General features: G+C 41.8%; 1 protein-coding gene across 1 annotated transcript in view; it reads left to right on the top strand.

Annotated features, from left to right (window-relative positions):
- Window positions 1–14,909: 14,909 nt before the first annotated feature.
- The window catches only part of LOC308102195 (netrin receptor UNC5D-like), a gene marked incomplete at both ends in the record, with an annotated part of 127,332 nt that continues 114,652 nt past the window's right edge, over window positions 14,910–27,589 (top strand). The window contains one exon of the mRNA XM_080451796.1: window positions 14,910–15,147. Within this exon, the coding sequence (XP_080307922.1) occupies window positions 14,910–15,147 (238 nt within the window). The remainder of the gene's footprint in view (window positions 15,148–27,589) is intronic.

Genomic DNA, 27,589 nt, shown 5'->3' with positions numbered 1-27,589 from the left:
CCTCTGAGATGTAGTCGAGTAGAAGTAAAAGTACAAACAATTTGAAATACTCAAGTAAAGTAAAAAAGTACTTCAAAATTGTACTTAAGTACAGTACTTGAGTAAATGTACTTAGTTACTTTCCACCACTGTGCGCGCCTGCTCATAACTCTATGGCCTGCTCTATTGGCTCCGATATTGGTACTTACGGCAGACTTCCGGGTGCTTCAAACGCCACTGAGCAACCCTCATTGAAATGAATAGCTGGGGGCGGGGCAGTCCGCCCTCTAGATATATTATAACTCTATTGCTGCTACTCTGTGACGGGGGGGGCTGTAACTTCAAACTCCATTTTAACCATGTTAGATTCATCAAAAACACCCGTCCTTGGTTCTGTTGACTCACCCTGCCCTCCTAATGCGTGAGTGGGCCGTGTTTTTTCAATTACTTTTTTCATTTATTTTTTATATTTTTTTTGGAAAATGAAAAAAATAAAATACAATCAAAATTTTAAATAAAATAAATGAAAAAAGTAATCGGAAAAACACGGCCCCCTCACGCATTAGGAGGGCAGGGTGAGTCACCCGAACCAAGAACGGGTGTTTTTGATGAATCTAACATGGTTAAAATGGAGTTTGAAGTTACAATGGGTTTGTATAGGAAGGGGGCGTGTCTGATAAAATGAATATCAAATATCTAAATAATTAATCAAGCAACTTAAAAACTGTCTGGGGGGTTCACAAAGGCCTGAGTAGATGATAAAATGACCAAAAGGTTTTTTGAAAGTGAAATATCCCTTTAATCTATTACTATAGTCTGGTTGCCCTATTCGGCCAACCACACTAATGAAATGAAAAAAAAATATTATTACTGCATCAAAAGTAATCAACAAAATATACTATACAAACTGGTCAAACATTGGCCAAATTGTCAAATAATATAAGAAAGAGGCAGAAATTGCGAAAATAGCCGATCTACAAGCTCACAAAGCCTCGTGTTGTGAGGCGTTGTCTTTATCCCCATGGTCACTGAACTAAATATTGGACCCGATCATCACAAGCCACACAAAATCTATTATTATCAACTAGTAGAGGCCCTAGGAGGGGTCCACGTGCGACTGCTTATTTTTTTTTCTAGTTTAGATTTTTGGCATCCATAGGACCTCTAATATTGGGATTTTGATGATCCCAAGAAAAAAAGTGGTCCCAAGTGTGTTTTTTTCAATGTTTTATTACCCCTATGAGACCTGGGAGATGGCTGGCTGGAACGCCGGCGAGAGTGTCTTTCGGAGACTGTGGAACGCTCAAATTTAGACGTAGCCCAAAGATAGAGATACCATTTGATTCCAGACAACCTCAGGTTTCCAATGAGAGCAACCTTTTCATGCTACCTTGTCAGGAAGGGGGCTAAATACCTAATGATTCAAAGTTAAGACAACATTTTGGCGAGGGAAAAACGACCATCACCATTTTCCAAATGGTCCCTTGAGCTGTCACCTCAATATATGTGAATGGAAATGGGTTAAATGGATACCTACAAGCCTCCCCTGTACAGACATGTCAAATTTATGCCAATCTCATGCAGTTTTGGGCAAGAACCATGCAGTGTTTTGCATGCAGTACAAATATGTAATTTCCGCCTATTGTAAAAAGGAGACCACTTTACTGCATCTATAGCTGTATGAGACCACTGTACTGTATCTATAGCTGCATGAGACCACTGTACTGTATCTATAGCTGCATGAGACCACTGTACTGTATATATAGCTGCATGAGACCACTGTACTGTATCTATAGCTGCATGAGACCACTGTACTGTATCTAGACCACTGTGCTGAATCTATAAACCACTGTACTGCATATATAGACCATTGTACTGCATTTATAGACCACATACATTGACCACTGTACTGTATCTAATATACATATACTGCAACTCAACATAACTTAAAACAAATATTTATAAAGCACATTTAACATGACCAGGTCACCCAAAGTGCTGCACAGGTCGCCACGAAGGCTCGGTAGATGCAGTACAGTGGTCCACAGATGCACTAGAGTAGTCTACAGATGCACTCGAGTGGTCTACAGATGCATTATAGGCGTCCACAGTGGTCTACAGATGCACTAGAGTGGTCTACAGATGCACGACAGTGGTCTACAGATGCACGACAGTGGTCTACAGATGCACTAGAGTGGTCTACAGATGCACTAGAGTGGTCTACAGATGCACGACAGTGGTCTACAGATGCACTAGAGTGGTCTACAGACACACTAGAGTGATCTACAGATGCACTAAAGTGGTCTACAGACACACTAGACTGGTCTACAGATGCACTAGAGTGGTCTACAGACACACTAGAGTGGTCTACAGATGCACGACAGTGGTCTACATACACACTACACTGGTCTACAGATGCACTAAAGTGGTCTACAGACACACTACACTGGTCTACAGATGCACTAGAGTGGTCTAAAGACACACTAGAGTGGTCTACAGATGCACTAGAGTGGTCTACAGATGCACTAGAGTGGTCTACAGACGCACTAGAGTGGTCTACAGATGCACTAGAGTGGTCTACAGATGCACTAGAGTGGTCTACAGACACACTAGAGTGATCTACAGATGCACTAAAGTGGTCTACAGACACACTAGACTGGTCTACAGATGCACTAGAGTGGTCTACAGACACACTAGAGTGGTCTACAGATGCACGACAGTGGTCTACATACACACTACACTGGTCTACAGATGCACTAAAGTGGTCTACAGACACACTACACTGGTCTACAGATGCACTAGAGTGGTCTACAGACACACTAGAGTGGTCTACAGATGCACGACAGTGGTCTACATACACACTACACTGGTCTACAGATGCACTAAAGTGGTCTACAGACACACTACACTGGTCTACAGATGCACTAGAGTGGTCTAAAGACACACTAGAGTGGTCTACAGATGCACTAGAGTGGTCTACAGATGCACTAGAGTGGTCTACAGACGCACTAGAGTGGTCTACAGATGCACTAGAGTGGTCTACAGATGCACTAGAGTGGTCTACAGACACACTAGAGTGATCTACAGATGCACTAAAGTGGTCTACAGACACACTAGACTGGTCTACAGATGCACTAGAGTGGTCTACAGACACACTAGAGTGGTCTACAGATGCACGACAGTGGTCTACATACACACTACACTGGTCTACAGATGCACTAAAGTGGTCTACAGACACACTACACTGGTCTACAGATGCACTAGAGTGGTCTACAGATGCACTAGAGTGGTCTACAGATGCACTAGAGTGGTCTACAGATGCACTAGAGTGCTCTACAGATGCACTAGAGTGGTCTACAGATGCACTAGAGTGGTCTACAGATGCACTAGAGTGGTCTACAGATGCACTACAGTGGTCTACAGACGCACTAGAGTGGTCTACAGATGCACTAGAGTGGTCTACAGATGCACTAGAGTGGTCTACAGATGCACTAGAGTGGTCTACAGATGCACGACAGTGGTCTACAGATGCACTAGAGTGGTCTACAGATGCAGTACATGGTCTACATATGCACTACAATGTGTCTGTCGACCACTCTAGTGCATCTGTAGACCACTCTAGTGCATCTGTAGACCACTCTAGTGTGTCTGTAGACCACTGTCGTGCATCTGTAGACCACTCTAGTGCATCTGTAGACCACTCTAGTGCATCTGTAGACCACTCTAGTGCATCTGTAGATCACTCTAGTGTGTCTGTAGACCACTCTAGTGCATCTGTAGACCAGTGTAGTGTGTCTGTAGACCACTCTAGTGCATCTGTAGACCACTCTAGTGTGTCTGTAGACCACTCTAGTGCATCTGTAGACCAGTCTAGTGTGTCTGTAGACCACTTTAGTGCATCTGTAGATCACTCTAGTGTGTCTGTAGACCACTCTAGTGCATCTGTAGACCACTGTCGTGCATCTGTAGACCACTCTAGTGCATCTGTAGACCACTCTAGTGCATCTGTAGACCACTCTAGTGCATCTGTAGACCACTCTAGTGCATCTGTAGACCACTGTCGTGCATCTGTAGACCACTGTCGTGCATCTGTAGACCACTCTAGTGCATCTGTAGACCACTGTGGACGCCTATAATGCATCTGTAGACCACTGTGGACGCCTATAATGCATCTGTAGACCACTGTGGACGCCTATAATGCATCTGTAGACCACTGTGGACGCCTATAATGCATCTGTAGACCACTCGAGTGCATCTGTAGACTACTCTAGTGCATCTGTGGACCACTGTACTGCATCTACCGAGCCTTCGTGGCGACCTGTGCAGCACTTTGGGTGACCTGGTCATGTTAAATGTGCTTTATAAATATTTGTTTTAAGTTGTGTTGAGTTGCAGTATAGTGGTCTATATTAGATACAGTACAGTGGTCAATGTATGTGGTCTATAAATGCAGTACAATGGTCTATATATGCAGTACAGTGGTTTATAGATTCAGCACAGTGGTCTAGATACAGTACAGTGGTCTCATGCAGCTATAGATACAGTACAGTGGTCTCATGCAGCTATATATACAGTACAGTGGTCTCATGCAGCTATAGATACAGTACAGTGGTCTCATGCAGCTATAGATACAGTACAGTGGTCTCATACAGCTATAGATGCAGTAAAGTGGTCTCCTTTTTACAATAGGCGGAAATTACATATTTGTACTGCATGCAAAACACTGCATGGTTCTTGCCCAAAACTGCATGAGATTGGCATAAATTTGACATGTCTGTACAGGGGAGGCTTGTAGGTATCCATTTAACCCATTTCCATTCACATATATTGAGGTGACAGCTCAAGGGACCATTTGGAAAATGGTGATGGTCGTTTTTCCCTCACCAAAATGTTGTCTTAACTTTGAATCATTAGGTATTTAGCCCCCTTCCTGACAAGGTAGCATGAAAAGGTTGCTCTCATTGGAAACCTGAGGTTGTCTGGAATCAAATGGTATCTCTATCTTTGGGCTACGTCTAAATTTGAGCGTTCCACAGTCTCCGAAAGACACTCTCGCCGGCGTTCCAGCCAGCCATCTCCCAGGTCTCATAGGGGTAATAAAACATTGAAAAAAACACACTTGGGACCACTTTTTTTCTTGGGATCATCAAAATCCCAATATTAGAGGTCCTATGGATGCCAAAAATCAAAACTAGAAAAAAAAATAAGCAGTCGCGCGTGGACCCCTCCTAGGGCCTCTACTAAACCTTTCTCTGTCCCAGCAACACATTCTCGCGAAATCAAGCACCAGTAAACATCGGACGCTTTTTTCATCCCCCCCCATTAATCCTCTATAAAAGAACAAAACTACTGTCATTCTTTCCGTCCATTCAGTGGGTTGACCAGTTGATCTGAACTTGCACACGAGCATTGACCATTGGCATATTAAGAGAGTGGCAAAGCACATTTTATTTATGTATTTATTTTTTCCAAAATGTAAGTTGTTTAATAGCATTTTTGTGAAGTCGCTCAATTAAGACTTCTGTGGGTGGAGCCATGGGGAGAGACCGAGCCCCCAGGACCGGGAGGTCCTACTAGTGGCCGACTCTGGTACAGCACGTTTAATCCAGTTTGGACTCAAGCAGGCATGACTCGACCAATGGGCTTGAGGTAGATCAGTGGTAGATCAGTGGTTCCCAAAGTTTTTAGCTCAAGACCCAAAAGAGAAATGTAATATCTATACCGAGACCAGGGGTGCAATGCTCACTGGACGGCCTTGCACGCCATGCACCTATTTGACCAGGAGCACACGCAGGCACACGCATAGATTTAAAACTACTTTAAATTCGCACCGCAACAAAGTTTTCAAAGGCTCCCGACTCACACCTAGCGAATTAACATAGGAATAAGCCTAGATGCATATCAATTGTCCATTGTGTGACTTGCAGTGTAGGTGTTAAGCGACGTGCGCGTCACGTCATTGAAATAGAGTGCAAGAACATACCAAATGAGCATTGCATGCCTGACTGGGACCTTGTGAAAATTGCTGATCTACAAACTCACAATGTGTGACATTTTGAGTTTACGGTGGAATTAAAGATTATCATTATCAGTGGTCCTTTGAGGAGGCTGGTGCATCAATTAAAAACGTACTTGAAGCTTGACTCATTCACTGCCAAGGACGACTTTGACAACTTTTGGTGTTTTCAGTGTTTTTCCACTAGATGGCGCTGTTTGCTAACACATGAGTGACCATTTCATGCTCAGACACACAGATCCAGGACATCACGTGATCCCAAGATTTCCTCTTCCTTTCACTTCCTGGTTAGCGTATTTGGGGAAACGGCTGTATATTGCTTCCCTTTTTTTTCTTCAAAAAACACCAAAAGTCATCAAAGTCGTCCTTGGCAGTCTCGGCCTTTGGAAAAAAGTCGTCCACTTGGTAGTGAATGAGTTAATGCAGCACCCTGCTCCTAATAGTTAGGATAGTAAATAATATCACCCACTGCTCCTAATAGTTAGGATGGGTAAATGTTTTAATAGCTAGTAATAGTTAGAACGGGAAAATGCAGAAAACTAATTTCATGTATTTACAAGTGACAAAAATACAACAACTAAACTACTCACTACTACTTCTACTCACTATGGCTTAATGAGTAAACAACAGCTTTCTCTTTGTGAAAACCAGCCAAATCATCAGCCAAAGGCTTTTTCTCAAAGCACAGTTAGTTATACCTACCTCCTTCCCATTTCTAGTTTTTCATTAAAAGCTATGAATAATATTGGACCGGCATCAGAGACCACCCACAGGGATCCCAGCACAAATCCATTTCTCACAACGTTTCATGCAGAGATTGATATTGGCTGTTCTCGAGGAAAACCCCATCTTTTTGGGTGTGCTTCCAATATGCACTGTTACAGCCATAGTGTAAGTCGTCTGTGTGTGCGTGCGTGTGTGTTAGTCAGTGGTGTAAAGTAACTAAGTACATTTACTCAAGTACTGTACTTAAGTACAGTTTTGAGGTATTTTTACTTTACTGGAGTATTTCCAATTTTCAGTACTTTTACTTCTACTCCACTACATCTCATAGGCAAATATTGTACTTTTACTCCGCTACAATTGTTTGAAAACTTGAGTTACTAGTTACTTTGTAGATTTACAAAACAAACATTAACCACTTCACCCCTATATATATTTTGTCCATTTGAAAATAGCCGATCTACAAGCTCACAATGCGTCGCGATGCGACGCTTTGTGAGCTTGTAGATCTGCTATTTTCAAACGTTTTTTTTTTTAAACTCGTGAAATGGGACATTCTGCATAATGAGCAGGCCTACTTTTACTTTTGGTTAATTTTTATGCCAATACTTTTGTACTTTTAATCAAGTACATTTTGAATTCCAGACTTTGGCAGTATTGATACTTTTACTTACGTACAACATTTGAGTAATTTTTCCACCACTGGTGTTAGTATGCGTGTGCTGTTCTTGAGGATATAGGCCATCCTTTGGTGTTTGTTTTCAATATGCACTTTCACGGCTATAGTGTAAGTCATCTGTGTGTGTGTGTGTGTGTGTGTGTGTGTGTGTGTGTGTGTGTGTGCGTGTGCGTGTGTGTGTGCGCGTGTGTGTGTGTGTGTGCGCGTGCTCATGTGATAGAGCAATCGCTCAGCCCTGTGGCATGGACATGTTGTTTTCCTCTCTCTCTCACACTGGGCACTGATGTATCTGCAGCCCGTATGCATTATTGCAGGCGAGGCCCATTGGTTATAGATCAGTGTGGGAGCTGCAGGGTAGAGAGAGGGCATGGCCGTCTCCCCTGACAGCATCAAAGACACTCAGCCTCCCTCAGCCTCCATCAGCCCCTCTCAGCCTTCATCAGCCCCTCTGGCATTTCTGGAACAACTGTCCACATGAACCGATGGCAAGCCCGGCCACTCCATGAATGATGTACTAATGGGAATGAGTGGCATCGATGAGTGTCACGATGCACTGCCTGTGTTTATTTAATCACATGAACCATATCGACAAGTTTCCTAAGGCGTTGTGGGCATCACTTCCTGTCGATTTGATTCCAATCAAATCTAATCAAATCCAACGAAATCCAATCAAATCGACAGGAAGTGATGCCCACAACGCCCTAGGAAACTTGTGGATAGGGCATAGCAGTGGCGAACATTTTGTGGTGCCACAGATAGAAAATCCTTAATTTTTTTCCCCATAGAGATTTCAGAAAATATTTAGATAAATTATTTTAAGCCTGGAAGCAAGCCATCCAGGCTCCTGGTGAATCATAACCATAAAACATTTGATTCTGTGTCAAAAACATATGTGAGTATTTCATTATAATGTATACAATATTTGATAAATGCCCCTTTTTTGCGGTTTTCAAATAGGTTTTGACACAAAATCTAAATCAAATCATTACCAAAGTTTTATGGTAATGATTCACCAAGAGCCTGGATGGCTTGGTTCCAGGCTTACAATAATTCATATAAATATTTTCGGAGATCTCTATGGGTAAAATGAATGGGTTTTCTATCCACAAAATGGCCGCCAATGCTATGCCCCTGCTGCGGGTGAACATTCGGCGGAAATAGCAGATCTACAAGCTCACAACACGCCACATTGCGACACGTTGTGAGCTTGTAGATTGGCTATTTTTTGGCAAATATATTTTGTGTAGAGGGGAAAAAAGCAGAAGGCCCTGCTATACACCCCAGGGCGACTACAGCCAACTAAGTAGTGTACATTGGGTTTAAGTGGTTAATATAATTAACCTCGTAAGAGCAGCTCAGTGGTCATCTTGTCAGAGTGTCCGTCCTGAGATTGGGAGGGCGCGCAGCGCGCGTGCATGAGGACCCCCTGCGTGCGCGCGAAATGTTTTCGCGGTTCGGGGCGGATTAGGTTCGCTTTTTGGTTTCTTTATTTCGGTTTTAGGGTTAGGATTAGGGTTAGGTTAGGGCTGTTATTTAATTCATATTTTTGCCTGATTTTACCGATTTATTATCAAAAAATATATATATATATTATTATTTTTCATATCTTTGATTTTCGGGACATTGCTCTGCTTGTTGTGCGGGACGCGGGACAGAGGGTCCAATTTCGGGACTGTCCCGCGAATTTCGGGACGGGTGGTCACCCTATGGTCAGGTTGTCTGTGCTAGCATGACCTCCCCGCTCTGTGATGTTACATCGCAATCCGTAAATTGAACGGTTTGTTGACTCAAATGCCGATTCGGGATTCTTACTGTGTTTGCTGGCACGAAGGCTACCACGGATACCATTTACACAGTCGGTGACCCCACAGACGCCAGGTTCTGTGGAAGAAGTAATAATAATAATAATAATAATAAACTTTATTTGTATAGCACCTTTCATGACATGAAATGCAGCTCAAAGTGCTTTACAGAGCAAGAATACAATTACAGTTAGAACCAATTTAACAATAAAGCAAACAAAGATAAAATAAAATAAAAGCAAAGGCAAAAGCAAAGGCAAAAGCAAAGGCATAAAACAACATTAAAATAGGGAATACAGTGAGGAATTAAAAATCAACCAAAGAATCAGCTAAAAGCAAGAGTGAAGTAATAGGTCTTGAGCTGTGCTTTAAAGCTATTGACAGAGGCTGCCTGTCTTAGGTGTAATGGGAGTTTATTCCACACTGTCGGTCCGTAAAAGCAGAATGCTGCTTCACCGTATTTTTTATATGTCATTGTAGGCACCTCGAGCAGGTCAGCGCTTGAAGACCTGAGGGCCCGGTTTGGAACATATCTCTCTAGGCAGTCAGAGAGGTAGGTAGGTGCCAGACCATTTAGAGCTTTATAAACTATTAAAATAATTTTAAAATCAATCCTAAAAACAACCGGGAGCCAGTGTAGTGAAGCAAGAACTGGAGTGATATGTTCTCTCATCCTGGTTTTAGTTAAAATTCTGGCTGCCGCATTTTGAACAAGTTGTAATCTGTCAGTTGTTTTCTTTGGCAGGCCAGAGTAGAGTGCGTTGCAGTAATCAAGCCGAGAGAAAACAAAAGCGTGGATCAGCGTCTTTGCATCGTCTAACGACAGATAGTCTCTAATTCGCGCAATATTTCTAAGATGAAAGAAAGCAATCTTGGTGACATGATTAATGTGTGTATTGAAATTCAATTCAGAATCGATAATCACCCCCAGGTTCTTTACTGTGGTGTTACTTTCTACAGCCAGGTTACCAAGTCTACTTGTTATTGATTCTCTCTGCTCACTGGAGCCAATTATGAGAACTTCTGTTTTATCCTCATTTAGCTTAAGAAAGTTCTCACTCATCCAGCATTTTATACTGGACAGACAGGTCAACAATGGGTCTAGAGCGCAGGGGTCGTCTGGAGCTACTGAAAGATACAGCTGGGTATCATCAGCATAGAAATGGAAGTTCACTCCGTGATCGGCGATGAGTTCTCCCAGCGGTAGTATATACAGGGAGAACAATAAGGGACCCAGAATTGAGCCCTGTGGAATACCAGAACAGATGTTGTGTTTGTCTGAGTCAAAGTTAGCTAGACTGACAAAATAGCTTCTGCCTGTTAGGTAAGAGTGAAACCAAGACAAGGCTGTGCCTGACAAACCAATCCAGTACTCCAAACGTTGTAGTAGAATTGTGTGATCAATCGTATCAAAAGCAGCGGTTAAGTCAAGAAGTAGGAGAACAGATACATTTTTGTCGTCAGCGGACACCCTTAAGCAACCAGCGTCGTCTAGTTCTGCACGAACGATAACTCGTGCGCGACTTTCAGTGCATGTTTGAGTATCATGAGACTCCACAATGAGCAGTAGTAGAGAAAAAACTAACTTTGCATCGGTTATAATAGACGAATTTCACTCTTACACGGGCTCCCATTATGCCACGGAGGGGGTCGCCAGACTGCATGACACGGGACTCTCTGGAATAACTCAACGTCCATTTCAATGATGGTGAGTGATTAGCGACACATCAAAGATAACACTTAAAATGTCCGGATCTCTCCTTTAAACAAGCAGGTAATAACTGGAAGAGCTGTCGTGCTTTGTTTACGACAGCTGTGTGTTTATGTATTTACGTGTATTTATGTTTCCATCTGTCAGTATGTGGGTTTTGAGTTTGTTTGCTGCTATCCAAACACAAATGCACCGCAGTGAGTCACCACTCTGTGCACAAATACATAGGAGCCGAGCAGACAAGAGGAGCTATATAGCCTACGGCTAGTCATTTAGAAATGAAAAGCGTGTCTCTTTGTTCAGCCTGGATGCTAGGAAGGGAACGGGCTGAATGAAAGTGTTGCGGGGCGAGAAAGGGAACAGTGAGAGAGAGAGAAAGAAAGAGAGAGAGAGAGAGAGAGAGAGAGAGAGAGAGAGAGAGAGAGAGAGAGAGAGAGAGAGAGCATCACACACATGAATCCTCTTCAATAAGGAGACACTGAAACTGCACAGATGCTAGGTTCATTGCTTACCTGGTATCCTATAGTTTCAAAGTACAGATTGTTATTCCGAGAGGATATTGCTTAGACCAGGGGTCTTCAACAGGGGGTCCTCAGACTTACTACAGGGGGGCCGCCAAATCTATGTGTGATAGGATACTTTGTTTTTACATTAACCACTTGAACCCTTGCATTCATATTCTGTGGAGAACTTTGGCGTAAAAAACCCAGTGCCAATTGTCTATGTAATCCTGGGCACTACCTTCCCTCTGCCAACCTAGGGAGGCCAGGGCCGAGCTCATGCCTCCTTCAATGCATGAGAGCCAACTGACCTTCTTGTCACCTGACAGGGGAGAGTTTCCCTGGTTGGACGTAGCGCGTGGAAGGAACACGTTATTCCAACCAGTTCCCTTCCCCTCCATCAGGCGCCCCGGCTGGCCAGGGGGAGGCAGTATAGTGACCAGGATTACTGCATGTTTTTGTGAGGGTACCTACCCTAGGAGACACGGGGAGAACATGCAAACTCCACACAGAAAGGCCCTTTCGCCAACCCCACCTAGGGTATGGGCACTGATGACGCGGAGGAGAGAACACACCCCCAGCGCCCACAGCGTCCCCTGCGGGAATCGAACGAGGCGACAGCGCTACCGACTGTGCCACCGTGCCCCTCAATGTATATCAATCTTAATGCCATTTCTCTCACTAGCTGAAGCGGTATTCATAACAGAGGTTTTAATGCATTGATGACTGGTTATTATTGTTGACTAAGATTGTTCATTGTCACCAACAAGAATAGTCCTTAAAGGGATTGTAGGCAAGTTCAGAGAGAGATAAAAAAAGAAAAAACTGTTGTCAAACACCGCCCCTCCACTCCCCTCCCCCCTCCTCATCAGCAGTTTGTTTCCCCGACCACCAGGGGGTGAAGCAGGGGGGACTTCTAAACGCGCCATGCCGAAAATAGGTTGCTTTATTCGGATACAATGCGTGTCACTGCCCGCCCGGTCAGCCCCTGCCGGTTCTCAGAATTTTTATCTTTAAATAGGCTCTGTCATGATAAATTGACCTATATGAAGTTAAACAACTAAATTCTATCCAAACGATATCTTAAAAGTAAATTCCATGCCTCAAAAAAGAAGTTTGAGAGCGTTTTAAAACCGAAAGTAAAAAGTAAAAACTGCCCACAGAAAAACAATGGCAGCTCGTTCCATTTTTGTCGGCTGCACTCGGTTCCATTCGGTTTCACTCGAACATTTCACACGGACACGGACGCGCACATGCGTGCGATAATTTACGTCCTGGACAAACAGGAAAACACCCCAACATCATTATATAGTGGCTGATAGAGGGGGAAAAATGCTAAATATATATATATATAAATATTTTTAAAATCTAGGCTTAATGTTGCCTAGAATCCCTTTAAAGTCGAGTTATACCAATGTAAAAAATAACGAACAAAACAGAACAAGATATATGCAAACTGTGCAAACTTGCAATTCCAACAATCATGATTGATATAAAAAATATGTTCTGATATTCCTTATCAGTTCCAATTCAATAACTTGGGTATTCAAAAATGTTTATGCTACCTCTTTACTTAATTTCATTCTATTGCAGTCTCTTACATGGATAGCCAATACATTATTGGATCCAATACCATTCCTACAGTACTGTATGTCAATCTGGTCTATTTCCCTCTGTGTCTTCAGGTTCTCAATAGTAATTCAATAGGTATTGAAGTAGGAGTGAAAAGTATACATAATAGTTAATTACAAGGCTTGGTTGAATGCTTGAATGCTTGATTCTGATTGGTCAATCACTGAATTCAGCTGTGTTATTTTTGGATAATGACCGATGAGCTCAATAACAGACCGCTGTCTAATCAAAGACTCAGAGCACCTGCTGCGCTGCTTGATTGTGTGCCTTATCCAACATGACAGCCATGTAAACAAACAGACAATGTTATGTACAGCTAAATATTGCTCTCAAGAATGTTTTTGAAAACATTTGAAGCGAGAAATAGACAATGCAGTAACCGGAAAATGATTCTATTTTATCAACACTTCCCGTTGTTTTCCGAGGCGACACGTTGCACTGGACGCACCTGGCATAAATTAATGGACTGCTTTCAATACCGTAAACAATTAAATCCTTTGTTTTGTTTGGGTCAATGTATTAATTAATTTATTAAGTAGCCGTGTAATAAGTGGGATTGTTGCAGGATGATTAGACTCCTCCGCTGCATACCAGAGTAGAACCTCTGCCCCAAATCTTTCAGATCCACCTGTTACAGCGCCACCAGGAGGCCGATTTTTGCTAAACATTTTTTTTAATATTACTCCTACAGATTTTGTCCAAACATTACGTCTAATCAGTGGTGGAAAGTAAATCTACTTAAGTACTGTACTTAAAGGGATATTTCACTTTCAAAACAACTTTTGGTCATTTTATCGTCTACTCAGGCTTTTGTGAGCCCCCCAGACCGTTTTTAAGTTGCTTGATTTAGTATTTAGATATTTGATAATCATTTTATCAGACACGCCCCCTTCCTATACAAACCCATTATAACTTCAAACTCCATTTCTAACCTGTTAGATTCACCCGTCCTTGGTTCTGGTGACTCACCCTGCCCTCCTAATACACGAGGGGGCCGTGTTTTTTCGATAACTTTTTCCATTTATTTTTTAATTTTTTTAATGTATTTTATTTTTTTCATTTTCCAATTTTTTTTTTTTTAAATAAATGAAAAAAGTTATCGAAAAAACACGGCCCCCTCGCGTATTAGGAGGGCAGGGTGAGTCACCAGAACCAAGGACGGGTTTGAAGTTTGAAGTTATAATGGGTTTGTATAGGAAGGGGGCGTGTCTGATAAAATTAATATCAAATATCTAAATACTGAATCAAGCAACTTAAAAATGGTCTGGGGGGTTCACAAAAGCCTGAGTAGACGATAGAATGACCAAAACTTTTTTTGAAAGTGAAATATCCCTTTAAGTAAAAAAAAATCACACCCTGTGTGAAGTGGGCGGTGTCTTGCTAGCTAATCACAATACTGAATGGAGTCGATCAATCATGTACAAAGGATAAATACATTTATTGAAACACTCTTTATGATGGACAAAACCATAACTTGAAAAAAACCAAATTTTGTTTTTTTTCAAGTTATGGTTGCTTATATAGGGCTTTGCACATGTGTCATGTGACACTGGCCAATCACAGTCCTGAATAGGCTGTGATTGGCCAATCACAGCGCAGGATAATTCTACTAATTTCCTGGGCCCAGATCACAGCGCAGGAAAATGTACATTTTTCCAAATCTCATTTATAGGGGCGGTTTCACCGCCCAAAAATATGGTATTTGTACTTTAGGCCTACCTGAGTATTTCCAATTTCCAATACTTTTACTTATACTCCACTACATCTCAAATCAAACATATTGTACTTTTACTCCACTACAATTATTTAAAAACAGTTACTAGTTACTTTTCAAATATAGATTATGATATTATGAAAGATCAACAGTATGCCATGTCACTGTGTGTCCTCAGGTTCCCGGGGTGAGTCGTCGCAGCATGTCATTGGCCAGTCTGGAACGTTACCTCACTTCCTGTTGGAGCCGAACGATGCTTACATCATCAAGAACAACCCCATCCGGCTGCGCTGTCAGGCCCGCCCTGCCCTCCAGATCTTCTTCAAGTGCAACGGAGAATGGGTTCATCAGAAACACCACACGACCCAGGAGTACTCTGACACAACCACAGGTACCACAACACACACACAAGCATGCATGCACACACACGCGCACGCACGCACGCACGCACGCACGCACGCACGCACGCACGCACGCACGCACGCACGCACGCACGCACGCACGCACGCACGCACGCACACACACACACACACACACACACACACACACACACACACACACACACACGTACTAGGAGCACAACGACCAGGGGAAAGGTACCGCACGCATGCACAAGCATGTGTGCGTGCGTGCGTGCGTGCGTGCGTGCGTGCGTGCGTGCGTGCGTGCGTGCGTGCGTGCGTGCGTGCGTGCGTGCGTGCGTGCGTGCGTGCGTGCGTGCGTGCGTGCGTGCGTGCGTGCGTGCGTGCGTGCGTGGGTGCGTTCGTGCGTGCGTGCGTGGGTGCGTGCGTGTGTGGGTGCGTGCGTGCATGTGTGCGTACGTGTGTAAATTGACACCCAAATGTCACCTCATCTTTTCCTGTCCCTTCTGTTGGAGCTAAAAAGAGTTCACACGTTTGATATTTAAAAATGGATGCTTATTAATGAACACATGTTCCCATGGAGTCACTTTAATTATACAGATGATTGAGGCCATGTGTGGGGTTAGGAGGTAAGGTTACGGTTAGGAGCTAATAGTCAGGAATCAGGGTTTGTGTTAGTGTTAGGAGTTAGTTGGAAACTGGATCTTTCAGTTTTGGATTTTCACTTTAACTCATTAAAACCGGGAAAGCATCAGTGTCATTTTAGATTTTAGCTATATATTGTCTCTGTTGGGTGTCCAAAACTGTTTCTTTTCAGGATTCAAATTCAAAAGTAGCAGATCTACAAACTGAAAACATGCCGCTTCGCGGCAAGCTTGTAGATCTGTTTTTTGTGACGCTGTAGTATGATCAAGGCATTCATTTACGAAGAAACACAATCATTTAAAATATGGAGATAAGAGGTTTCTGCCCGACAGCAACGATATGCTGTGTAGCATCATCTTAATGGGTTCAAATACAGAGCCATAGAAGTTATTGTTACTGTACCGCACCGCTGTGCTTCCATCTAAACATGGAAAAGGAAGTCATTGAGGTCAGTGTATATAGTGTGATGTGTTTGTTCCATAACATGAAGTGTGGGTTATGGTTTCCATGATCGTAAACATTAGTAGGCTCACTCCAGCAAAGTAGGCAGCTGTGACCACGATATGGCCTATCTATACTTATAACATCTATATGCACATATCTGACAGGTGTGCAAAGATGTCAAACAAGGCAGATGATTGCTGTAACATGCAATTATATTCTGAATGAAGGTGTTCGGGTGTGGGGGGGGGGGTACTTACCCCTTACGTAGCTAGTTTATAAAAGCTATTTTGTAGCCTCATGCACAGATCAGCATCTAATGCCATTTTAGTTTTCCCGAACCTCATGTAGGCCTATATACATGCTACTATATACTTTATACCAAGGGTCTTCAACAGGGGGTCCGGGACCACTAGGGTGTCCTCAGAGTTACTACAGGGGGGCCGCCAAATCTTTTCATATTGTTTTGGTAGGAAATGAAAAAAAAATTAGGGATATTTATATTTTTATAACCCATACAAATAGGTCTGTGACCCACAATGGGTCCCGACCCAGTGTTTGGGAAACAGTGCTCTAAAGCATTAAACACCCTTCTGTGACATACCTTGTGCACATACCTGCTGCATATGCTATGTGTATATAATATTATGTACTGTACATGTCTTTTATTTTATTTACTTCGACATCGTCACCTTGCTAAACTAATGGCCTAAGTCATTTTTTGAGGAAAATGATATTTTTGCCTAAGTCAGCTCCTCATATCATGACACTGGCCACCTCTGGAAAAATCACCCATCTCCTAATTGAGAAGGATCGTGCTGTTCACTCCCCTTTTAGTATAATGGCCTAACTCCCTAGTGTGACTTAGGACAAAATAGGCATTTTTTTGGCCTAAGTCACATGGTTTTGTGACTTAAGCCAATTTTGTATTTTTTTTTGCTTTTTTTTCAGATTTAATCCTATTTAAACCTATTTAAATCTCTTATGTTACATAACTGACAGACAGTGTTATTTCTATTTAAATAGTCATACTTTTTTATTAACATTTTGGGTGAAATTATTAAGAAATATCATATAGTTTTGTTTTGGATCAGTTTTTTTATTTTTCCTGAAAAACGTTTAAAAATGACTTAGGCCATTAGTTTAGCAAGGCGACGACATGTTTCTTTTTCTTGCGTTTTTCTCCTTGCTCTCCCTCTCTCGGCCTCCGTCCCCTTTGAACAAAAACACACTTCACCAGTGGTGAAAAAGTAGGCTACTCGCATGTTTTACTTAAATAAAAGTGTCAATTCCACAATGTAGAAATACTCTGTTACAAGTTGAAGTCCGCTAATCAAAATTTACTTTTAAAAGTACAAAAGTATTGGCATCAAAATGTACACCTGTAAAACTGTGATGTGACAATAAGGCTGCATCTGGATCTTATCGAACCCCTAACTGCTCCCCCTGTGCGCTCATCTGAGCCATCTGAGCATCCATATTCACCTGTTTCCTAGGCTGTGTGTTTTCCACTTCCTGTCGATTTCATTGGATATCATTGGTCATCTGACCAGTTTCATTGGATTTCATTGGATCAAATCGACAGGAAGTGGAAAACACACAGCCTATAGGAAACAGGTGAATAGGCTGGGTGAATGCAGAAAAGCAACCCCTCCCCCATGGACCAGTAAACAATCCCTTTCTCCATTTGCCCTTCAGCGACAAATCAATTTCATAGCCTAAGGAACCAAACAAAGTTTTAGCGAATGCTACTGCGTCTGCATTAAAGCGATGATTATCGTTTAACCCATTAAGACCGGGAACGCATCTATGCTTTTGAATTTCTTTGGGCTATTTTTTTTTTCAAATCGGGAAAATTTGTGCAAATCTTTGAATATATATATATTTTTTTTTTTAGGTGAACATTTTTTAACTCAAATCTTTGCTTCTGGGGGATTCAACAGTTTTTTGAAAACACGTATGTTGCTATAATATCAGTGGTTCTCAAACGTTTTTCATGTCAAGGACCCCCAAAATGATATGTATTTGGCCACGGACCCCCATTTCAAAATGTTTTGTTCCAAGGACCCAACCCCCACCCCCCCTCCCCCCAGAAGAAAAAAAAAAATATATATATATATATATATATATATATATATATATTCAATGATTTTCATGCAAATCGCAGATCTACAAGCTCGTAGATCTGCTATTTTTGAATAGCCGAAATAAATCTTTAAATGACACAGCTGTGTTCCCGGTCTTAATGGATTAATTGAATTATAGCAATCAGAAAGCAAAGCACAATGAAGGTCAGGGCTTTTATACAAGCTGTTTGCTGTTGTGATATTGCTGATGCTTGGCTTTACTCTACGCAGTACTGATCATTATCTGTCCCACAGTCACCATTGTATTCTGGCCTCTAAAACTTTACAAGCTGCACTCACAATTCATGCTTACTGCTCCCATCTGGACAGTGGTGTAAAGTAACTAAGTACATTTACTCAAGTACTGTACTTGTACAATTTTGAGCTTTCCAATTGTCCATACTTTTACTTCTACTCCACTACATCTCAGAGGCAAATATTGTACTTTTACTCCACTACAATTATTTGAAAACTGTAGTTACTAGTTACTTTGTAGATGTAAATTATTACATTATAAAACATACATTAACCCTATTTTATACCTAGGCTATTTGAAAATAGCAGATCTACAAGCTTGTAGATCGGCTATTTTCAAACATTTTTGTACTTTTACTTTTGGTAATTTAAGTACATTTTGTTACCAATACTTTAGTACTTTTATTCAAGTAAATCTTTAATTCCAGATTTTTACTTGTAACAGAGTACTTCCACATTGCAGTATTGATAATTTTAAGCAAAACGTTTGAGTACTTTTTCCACCACTGCATCTGGATCCGTATCACGCTTTATCTCTCTCTCTCTGTCCACTGGGAGAGATGGAAGAGAGGGGTAGAGCGAGCAGCACACCCCAGAGACCAAATGAAAGAGAGAGAGAGAGAGGGAGGGAGAGAAGGAGTGATGGCATTATGGCAAATGAGACAAAGAAAGAGAAAAGTAAGGAAAGGGTATTTTCTGGTCTCTGGGGGGGGGACAGCTGGGGAAAGCTTTTTACGGTTTTGCTCGGTTGATGGCTGCTTAGATGGATTTTTGATGAGTGCACAGGGCGGTGAGGGAGCTGTTAGAGCAGGGGTCTTAAACAGGGGGGTCCGGGACCCATAGGGGGTCCTCAGAGTGACTACAGGGGAACTCTTTTTTTACATTAACCACTTGAACCCTAGAATTCCTTTTATGAGGGGAACATTAGCCGAAAATAGCCGATCTACAAGCTCACAACGCCTCGCGCTGTGAGCTTGTAGATCGGCTATTTTCGGCAAAGAGGTTTGGTGTAGGGGGGAAAAGAGACAAGTTTTCTAAGTATTGAGGGTTTAAGTGGTTAAAGGTCTGAAAATACACATTAAAGGAGTAGTTCACCCAAAAAATTACGTATTTTCTATCAATTACATACCACGTGAAGCATTGATTTCACTGAGATGATTTTGTTTTTGTCGCATTCCTAAGTCAATAATTTTATAACCGGCGGAAAGACGCTAATGTATCCGGTAAGAGACTCAAAGGAGACTCTTTGAGTCTCCTACCGGAGAGACTACCGGTCATCAAATCTTTGGCTCAGGAATGTGAGAAAAACAAAAAAATCTCCATGAATTCAAGGCTTCATGGGGTGTGTAATTGATAGAAAATAAGATTTTTTTTGGGTGAACTCCTTTGACATCATTCCAACACTGATGGCACCAGATGACTGGAAGGGTATCCCCTTACAGTTAAACTTTTGACATTTGGTCACATTTGCCCCAAGAAGTCACGATAGGCCGTTTGGGGAGTGAGAGTGTGTTGTACAAGTACACCCCCTGGACGTGATGTGTCACAGGGACTTACCCACAAAACAACCCTTGATGCTGAGTGCCAAGCAGGGAGGCATTGTTTTTATAGTCTCTGGGATGACTCTGCCAGGGATTGAGCCCTAGCTCTCCTCCCAACCAATAGTGTCCGGGTAGCTCAGTCGGTAGAGCTCTCGCCTTCAGACCACAAGGTCATGGGTTCGATCCCGGGCACCGCCAACTCAGCGCATGAGTAGCACTGTTTGGGTGCGGTAAGTCGTGCGGTAAGTACTGGGAGCTGAGGATAGGTGTGGCAATCCATCTCCCAGGGGTCTAGCGCATATTAACGGGGACAGACTCCCGCGTGTTACTCGGCTGATACCGACAATAAGCCATCTCCCGACCTACTTACTTAGGGCTATGGATGCCCTTGAATTAGGCTACACAGTAAAATATCAGTAAACTCTGTGTTCATTTAGCTTTGAGAGGATACAAATATAACGGATCCATTTGATTACATGTGTATATTGTGTGAGTTACAAATGGATGAATTAACATTGAGGTTTTTACGGTGTGAGCAGCCTCCTGTTTGGTCTGCTGGGAGACACTCGGTGGACTTGGATGAGCTATATTTTATTTGAGTGTGGCTTTGTTGTTATTTTCCAGAGACAAGTTGTACAACAACATCAATATCTGTATTATCATGGGTGCAATCAGGGTCTTTTGTTTTACAAGTGAACTTTAATATCATCCATATGCAATAGTTCTGTGTTGAGAAATGGGTTAATTAAAGTAAACCACTGCCAAATTGGAACTGATGATAACCCAGTTCTACGCTAAGTTTACGCTAAGTAACATTTTTGATGAAATTAGAGTAGGGGTGGGAAGATTTTGTTGTCTTCTTTTTTTCCCCATAGGGACGTACTGGCTTTCATAAAGTGAGTGAAGGGCCACCCACTGGACAACTGAATTAACCCATTGTCAAGGACCCCAAATGTGTATTTGTCCACCGACCCCCCCATCTCAAAATAGTTTGTTCCAGGGACCCCCAGATGCAAAAAAGATCTCTACAGGAACTTGTATCTGCTCTTTTTGTATAGCGAAAGTATAAAATAATGGTTAAAGTAGTTAAAATGATTGCGATGCTACAAGCTGAAATTGAATCCCCCCCCCACCTGCCTCCCCCGGACTACAAAGGTCTCCCTAATTGGAATCAAGTTCAATTAACTTTAAACTTTGAAAATGGCTTTTATAACGTAGATTTGTTTGGCGGGTTGTATATGTTTTCCTTTGAGGACATTGTGTACGGGATTGAAATAACCAATCGTCGCCTTGCCAAACTAATGGCCTAAGTAATTTTTTTTAGTTTTTCAGGAAATTTTTTAAAATGATCCAAAACAAAACTATATGATATTTCTTAATCATTTCACCCAAAATGTTTATAACAAATTATGACTATTTAAATAGAAATAACACTGTCTGTCAGTTATGTAACATAAGAGATTTAAATAGGTTTAAATGGGATTAAATCTGACTTAGGCCCCAAAAAATGCAAAAACAAATACAAAATGGCCGAAATCAGTAAATAATTTGGCTTAAGTCACAAAACCATGTGACTTAAGCCCAAAAAAAGGCCAATTTTTTGGCCTAAGTCACAAAAAGGGGAGTGAACAGCATGATCCTTTTCAATTAGGATATGGGCGATTTTACCAGAGGTGGCCAGTGTCATGAGGAGCTGACTTGGCAAAAATATAATTTTCCTCAAAAAATGACTTAGGCCATTAGTTTAGCAAGGTGACGCAATAATACAGAAGATGCCGTGATATCTCTGGATTATCTGGATGCCTTTCATTCCCCTGCATAAAATACAGTGTGCCAGTATATAACTTTAACTATAAACTCTAAACAACCCCCTGAAACGGCATCAAACAGTTTGTGAAGGTGAAAGCATCACCTTTGCAGTATAGCATGAGGTTTATTATGCACAATAAGATGCTGTTATTTTCATATGGAAGACAGTAGATCCATAGAAGCTTACTGCCGTGGCATAGAGAGGAGAGACGCTGTGTATTCCTGTATGTACACTTACACTACCAGTTATATTGCACGTATCTATCTACACACACACACACACACACACACACACACACACACACACACACACACACACACACACACACACACACACACACACACACACACACACACACACACACACACACACACACACACACACACTCTTCCAATTGGCGACACATCATAGATGGAGCCATAAGCCCTTCTCTCTCAGTTTAAGTTCAAAGAGTAAACAGTTCTTGTTTTCCAGAGATTTAGGCCAGATGCTATTTCCATGTTCTCACATTCTTCATCGCACTGAAGGGGAAGCAGTCTGATTGATACAGCATAGACACACAGCACACTCCATGGGATACAATGACAACCTACTTTCTCTTTAACACATTTAGACCGGAAAATAATCTGTGTCATTTTTAGATTTCTTTGGGCTATTGAACAATAGCAGATCTACAAGCTCGTAGCGCTATGAGCTTGTAGATCTGCTATTTAAAAAAATATATATATATGTATTTTGCCGCGGACCCCCATCTCAAAATATTTTGTAACAGGGACCCCAGAAGCAAAGATTTGAGTTACAAATGTTCGCTTAAAAAAATATACATATTCAAATATTGACACAAATGTTGAAGACTTTTTCAAAAATAGCAGATCTACAAGCTCGTAGCGCGTCACTCGGTGCCACGCTACGAGCTTGTAGATCTGCCATTTTTGAATAGCTCAAAGTATAAAATAATGGTTATAGCAAAAAAAATCTAAAATGACACAGATGTGCTCCTGGATTGAATGGGCAGAGACATTATTACGGGGCCAGAGCTCTCAGCTCTGGACCTGTTTTAATGTTCCCCTCTTTTTTCTTCCGCCACTTTTGGCAGTTCTGGCTGAACCGTGCATACGCTTTTTACGAAACTTGGCCATATGGTAGATGGTCATGAAAAACTATCAAGAAATAATTCTCACAATCTTTCGTCAAAAGGTGGCGCTATAGCAAAATGCCAACTTTGAACAGGTACAACTCATGCCCTGTTTGACCTACAGCCATGAAACTTCAATATACATATGCGTCTACTCATGATCAACAACTTTCACACTCTGACTTTTGACCTCTGACCTTTAGATCTCCCACCATTTTGAATAATATGAAAAACAGTTAAAACCTATCTCCTCCTGGGATTTTTTAGTAATCTGCACGAAACGTTTTACACATGAACTTTGAACCTATGCCGAAAAACTGATGCAAAAGATTTTCCATAAGTGAAAAAATGAAGCTTTAATGAGCCAATGAATATTGCAGTTTTATGACAATTATTCATCTGCCCCTAACACATACATGCAGACTCACATTTCTTTGAAACTTTGCGGTAATGTTGAGGGTCATTCCAAATATCACTGAAACCAATCTTACTCCAATTGGTCAAAGGGGGGCGCTATAGCGATTTTTTTTAAATGCAAACTTTAAACAGGCAAAAGTCATGCCTCGTTTGGCCGACAGCCATTAAACCTGCTTACACATGTGCCTTGACTCATGAGGAACACATGTATCACGTTAACCAGTAAGCTCCGCCCTTAGATTGTCTGCAATTTTGAGCAGTTTGAAAAACACTTAAACCCAGGATTTTTCAGCTATTTGCGTGAAACTGTATCATCAGTGTGATCTCCTTTTTCACAGGTTCTTGTCTGTTGGTCCAATGGCTTCTCCCTTAAGCGAGTGCCTCACGACCGCAAGGTTGCCGGTTCAAGCCTCACTTGATGCAGACTCATTTAAGTTGAATTGCAAAAAACATGACTGTATCAATGAATACATATGCAAACGGTAAAGATAACATGAAATGCTTATTTGAGAGTATGTTTTTTCAATGTATGACGTACTTCATTGTGAAAATATCCGATCTACAATCTCACAACTTTTCAGATAGCAACGTTTTGTGAGCTTGTAGATCGGCTGCTTTCACTGGTTTCGGTTTCGAGGAGACATACAATTTCTCTATTGGTAAATGGTTTGTGAACGAGTGATCTTAGTGTTAGTGAAACAGGGGCTTGGTTCATGACAGAAGGCAAAAGTGTATGATCTTCAACAGACAACTTCAGCCTGGATGAAGCTATAGCACTACTTGTAGTGTCTCATTCTGTGAGTCCGAAGGTTCAGAGTTTGATTCCTGTCAATGGCAATAGGTTGAGCTGTCTGTTTCTCTCACTCTGTCTGTCTATCTGGCTCTGTCTGTAGGTGGGTCATTCCACTTTTCAATTGCATCGCACAAAACATGACTGCATCAAATAATGCATGTGCAATTTTTAAGACATTACAATCTAATATTTAATTCAGACACTGTGAAACCACATGTTGCTTTTCACTTGCAGGATGTAAAATGTCATCTCTCTCTCTCTCTCTCTCTCTCTCTCTCTCTCTCTCTCTCTCTCTCTCTCTCTCTCTCTCTCTCTCTCTCTCTCTCTCTCTCTCTCTCTCTCTCTCTCTCTCTCTCTCTCTCTCCTCTCTCTCTCTCTCTCTCTCTCTCTCTCTCTCTCTCTCTCTCTCTCTCTCTCATTCACCAGGTCAGGTCTGTTGGTCCAATGGCTTCTCGCTAAGTGTGTGCCTTAGAACCTCAAGGTTGCCAGTTCAAGCCCCACTTGATGCAGACTTCATTTAAGTTGCATTGCACACAACATGATTGTGTCAATTAATGCAAGTGCAATTGTTAAAGATAACCTGAAATGCTTATTTGAGAGTATGTCTTTTCAATGTATGACATAGTTCATTCTGAAAATAGCCGATCTACAATCTCAAAACTTTTCAGATAGCAACGTGTTTCTGAGCTTGTAGATCGGCTGCTTTCACTGGTTCACTTTTATCTTCAACAGACAACCTCAGCCTGTACAAAGCTATAGCACTATAGTAGTGTTGCAGCTTGTCAATCCGAAGGTTCAGGGTTCGATTCCTGTTAATGGCAATAGGTTGAGATGTCAATTCCGCTTCCATCTCTCTTCAATCTATTATGTTTCCAAGTCTCTCTCTCTCTCTTCAATCAATCCGTTTCCATGTCTCTCTCGCTCTCTCCCTCTCTCCCTTCAATCTATTCCGTTTCCATGTCTCTCTCTCTCTTCAATCTATTCCGTTTCCATGTCTCTCTCTCTCTTCAATCTATTCCGTTTCCATATCTCTCTCTCTCTCTCTCTCCTCTCTCTCTCTCTCTCTCTCTCTCTCTCTCTCTCTCACTCTCTCTCTCTCTCTCTCTCTCTCTCTCTCTCTCTCTCATATTCACCAGGTCAGGTCTGTTGGTCCAATGGCTTCTCTCGCTTAAGTGTGTGCCTTAGACCTCAAGGTTGCCAGTTCAAGCCCCACTTGATGCAGACTTCATTTAAGTTGCATTGCACACAACATGATTGTGTCAATTAATGCAAGTGCAATTGTTAAAGATAAACCTGAAATGCTTATTTGAGAGTATGTCTTTTCAATGTATGACATAGTTCATTCTGAAAATAGCCGATCTACAATCTCAAAACTTTTCAGATAGCAACGTGTTTCTGAGCTTGTAGATCGGCTGCTTTCACTGGTTCACTTTTATCTTCAACAGACAACCTCAGCCTGTACAAAGCTATAGCACTATAGGTAGTGTTGCAGCTTGTCAATCCGAAGGTTCAGGGTTCGATTCCTGTTAATGGCAATAGGTTGAGATGTCATTCCGCTTCCATCTCTCTTCAATCTATTATGTTTCCAAGTCTCTCTCTCTCTCTTCAATCTATTCCGTTCCATGTCTCTCTCTCTCTTCAATCTATTCCGTTTCCATCTCTCTCTCTCTCTCTCTCTCTCTCTCTCTCTCTCTCTCTTCAATCTATTCCGTTTCCATGTCTCTTTCTCTCTCTCTCTCTCTCTCTCTTCTCTCTCTCTCTCTCTCTCTCTCTCTCTTCAATCTATTCCGTTTCCATGTCTCTTTCTCCTCTCTCTCCTCTTCAATCTATTCCGTTTCCATGTCTCTCTCTCTCTTCAATCTATCGTTCCATGTCTCTCTCTCTCTCTCTCTCTCTTCTCTTCAATCTATTCCGTTTCTCTCTCTCTCTCTCTTTTCTCTTCAATCTATTCCGTCTCTCTCTCTCTCTCTCTTCAATCTATTCCGTCTCTCTCTCTCTCTCTCTTCAATCTATTCCGTCTCTCTCTCTCTTCAATCTAATCCGTCTCTCTCTCTCTCTCTCTCTCTCTCTCTCTCTCTCTCTCTCTCTCTCTCTCTCTCTCTCTCTCTCTCTCTCTCTCTCTCTCTCTCTCTCTCTCTCTCTCTCTCTCTCTCTCTCTCTCTCTATTCACTGGCCCGTATTATCGCTGCTTGCAGCTATATTGTTTTTTATTTTTCTGTCTTTTTTCCTTTCTTTCTCTCCCCTCCCTTTTCTCTCTCTTTCCCTATGGTCTCCCTCATTCGCACACTGGCCTTCCCTCGTTCTTCTCTGCATCACTGCATTGAATGCCACAGTAACTGAACCACTTCAACCGTTTTATGGTTTGGCTATTCAAAAAAATAAACTCACAACTGCTATTTTCGTACAGTATAATCGTTGCTGTCCGGCAGAAACCAGTTAACTCCAAAATTGTTCATTTTTCAGGAAATGAAAAAAAGTGGACATCCAAGCTCACAAACCAGCTAACTCCACCGGACGTTTAGCAGAAAGTTTTAGGATCCAATGGAGTTGGCTGGTTTTGTCAGAAACTCCAAAATGGAGTTGTTTCTGCCGGACAGCAATGTATATCAGTCTCACCAGCTGTGCTCAATCAATGTCATTAACACGCAACACTGCAACAAACTTTGTATGGAATTTTGCCTTTCAATAGGCATTTCGGAGACAAAGGATTTATTGAACAGTTTTGGTCCCACATGAAGTGAACAGAGCACATATTACTTTGAGTTAGCAGTAGCACAACACAATAGTTTGGACTTTGTTTTACGGTCGTGATTCACCAGGAGCCTGGATGGCTTGGTTCCAGGCTTACAATAATTTATATAAATAATTTTTTTCTATCTCTACGGGAAAAACTAATAGGTTTTATATCTGTGGCACACCAAAATGGCCGCCACTGCTATGCCCTATATTCAGCTGAGAGATTTGGCGTAGAGGGAAATAATAGCAGACCTGGTGTAGAGCCCTGGGGGACCCCGTTAAACTAAGTATACAAGGTGTAAGTAGTTAAATAGCAGATTCTGATTTAAGCCCATTATACTACACTAGAATTATTTTGTTTGGTTCGGATCGCCTGGTTTTGAGTTAGTGTGTGTTTCCCTGAATGCTGACCGTTGCCTTTGCTGCCTGGACATTTGTTGTCATTCATAAGTTTGTGATGGATGGAACTTGAGATATAGCGAGCAGTAGTACAGTATGTCTGCTGTTTACTGTCTATGTCACACTGTAGAATGCAGTACACTATATCTGCTGTTTAGCGTCTATGTGCTAGT

Source organism: Gymnoscopelus braueri (genome assembly GCF_963280865.1).
Source record: "Gymnoscopelus braueri genome assembly, chromosome: 15".
NCBI lineage: Eukaryota > Metazoa > Chordata > Actinopteri > Myctophiformes > Myctophidae > Gymnoscopelus > Gymnoscopelus braueri.
Note: the sequence above shows the minus strand (reverse complement) of the source record. Positions and strands in the feature narration are given on the sequence as shown.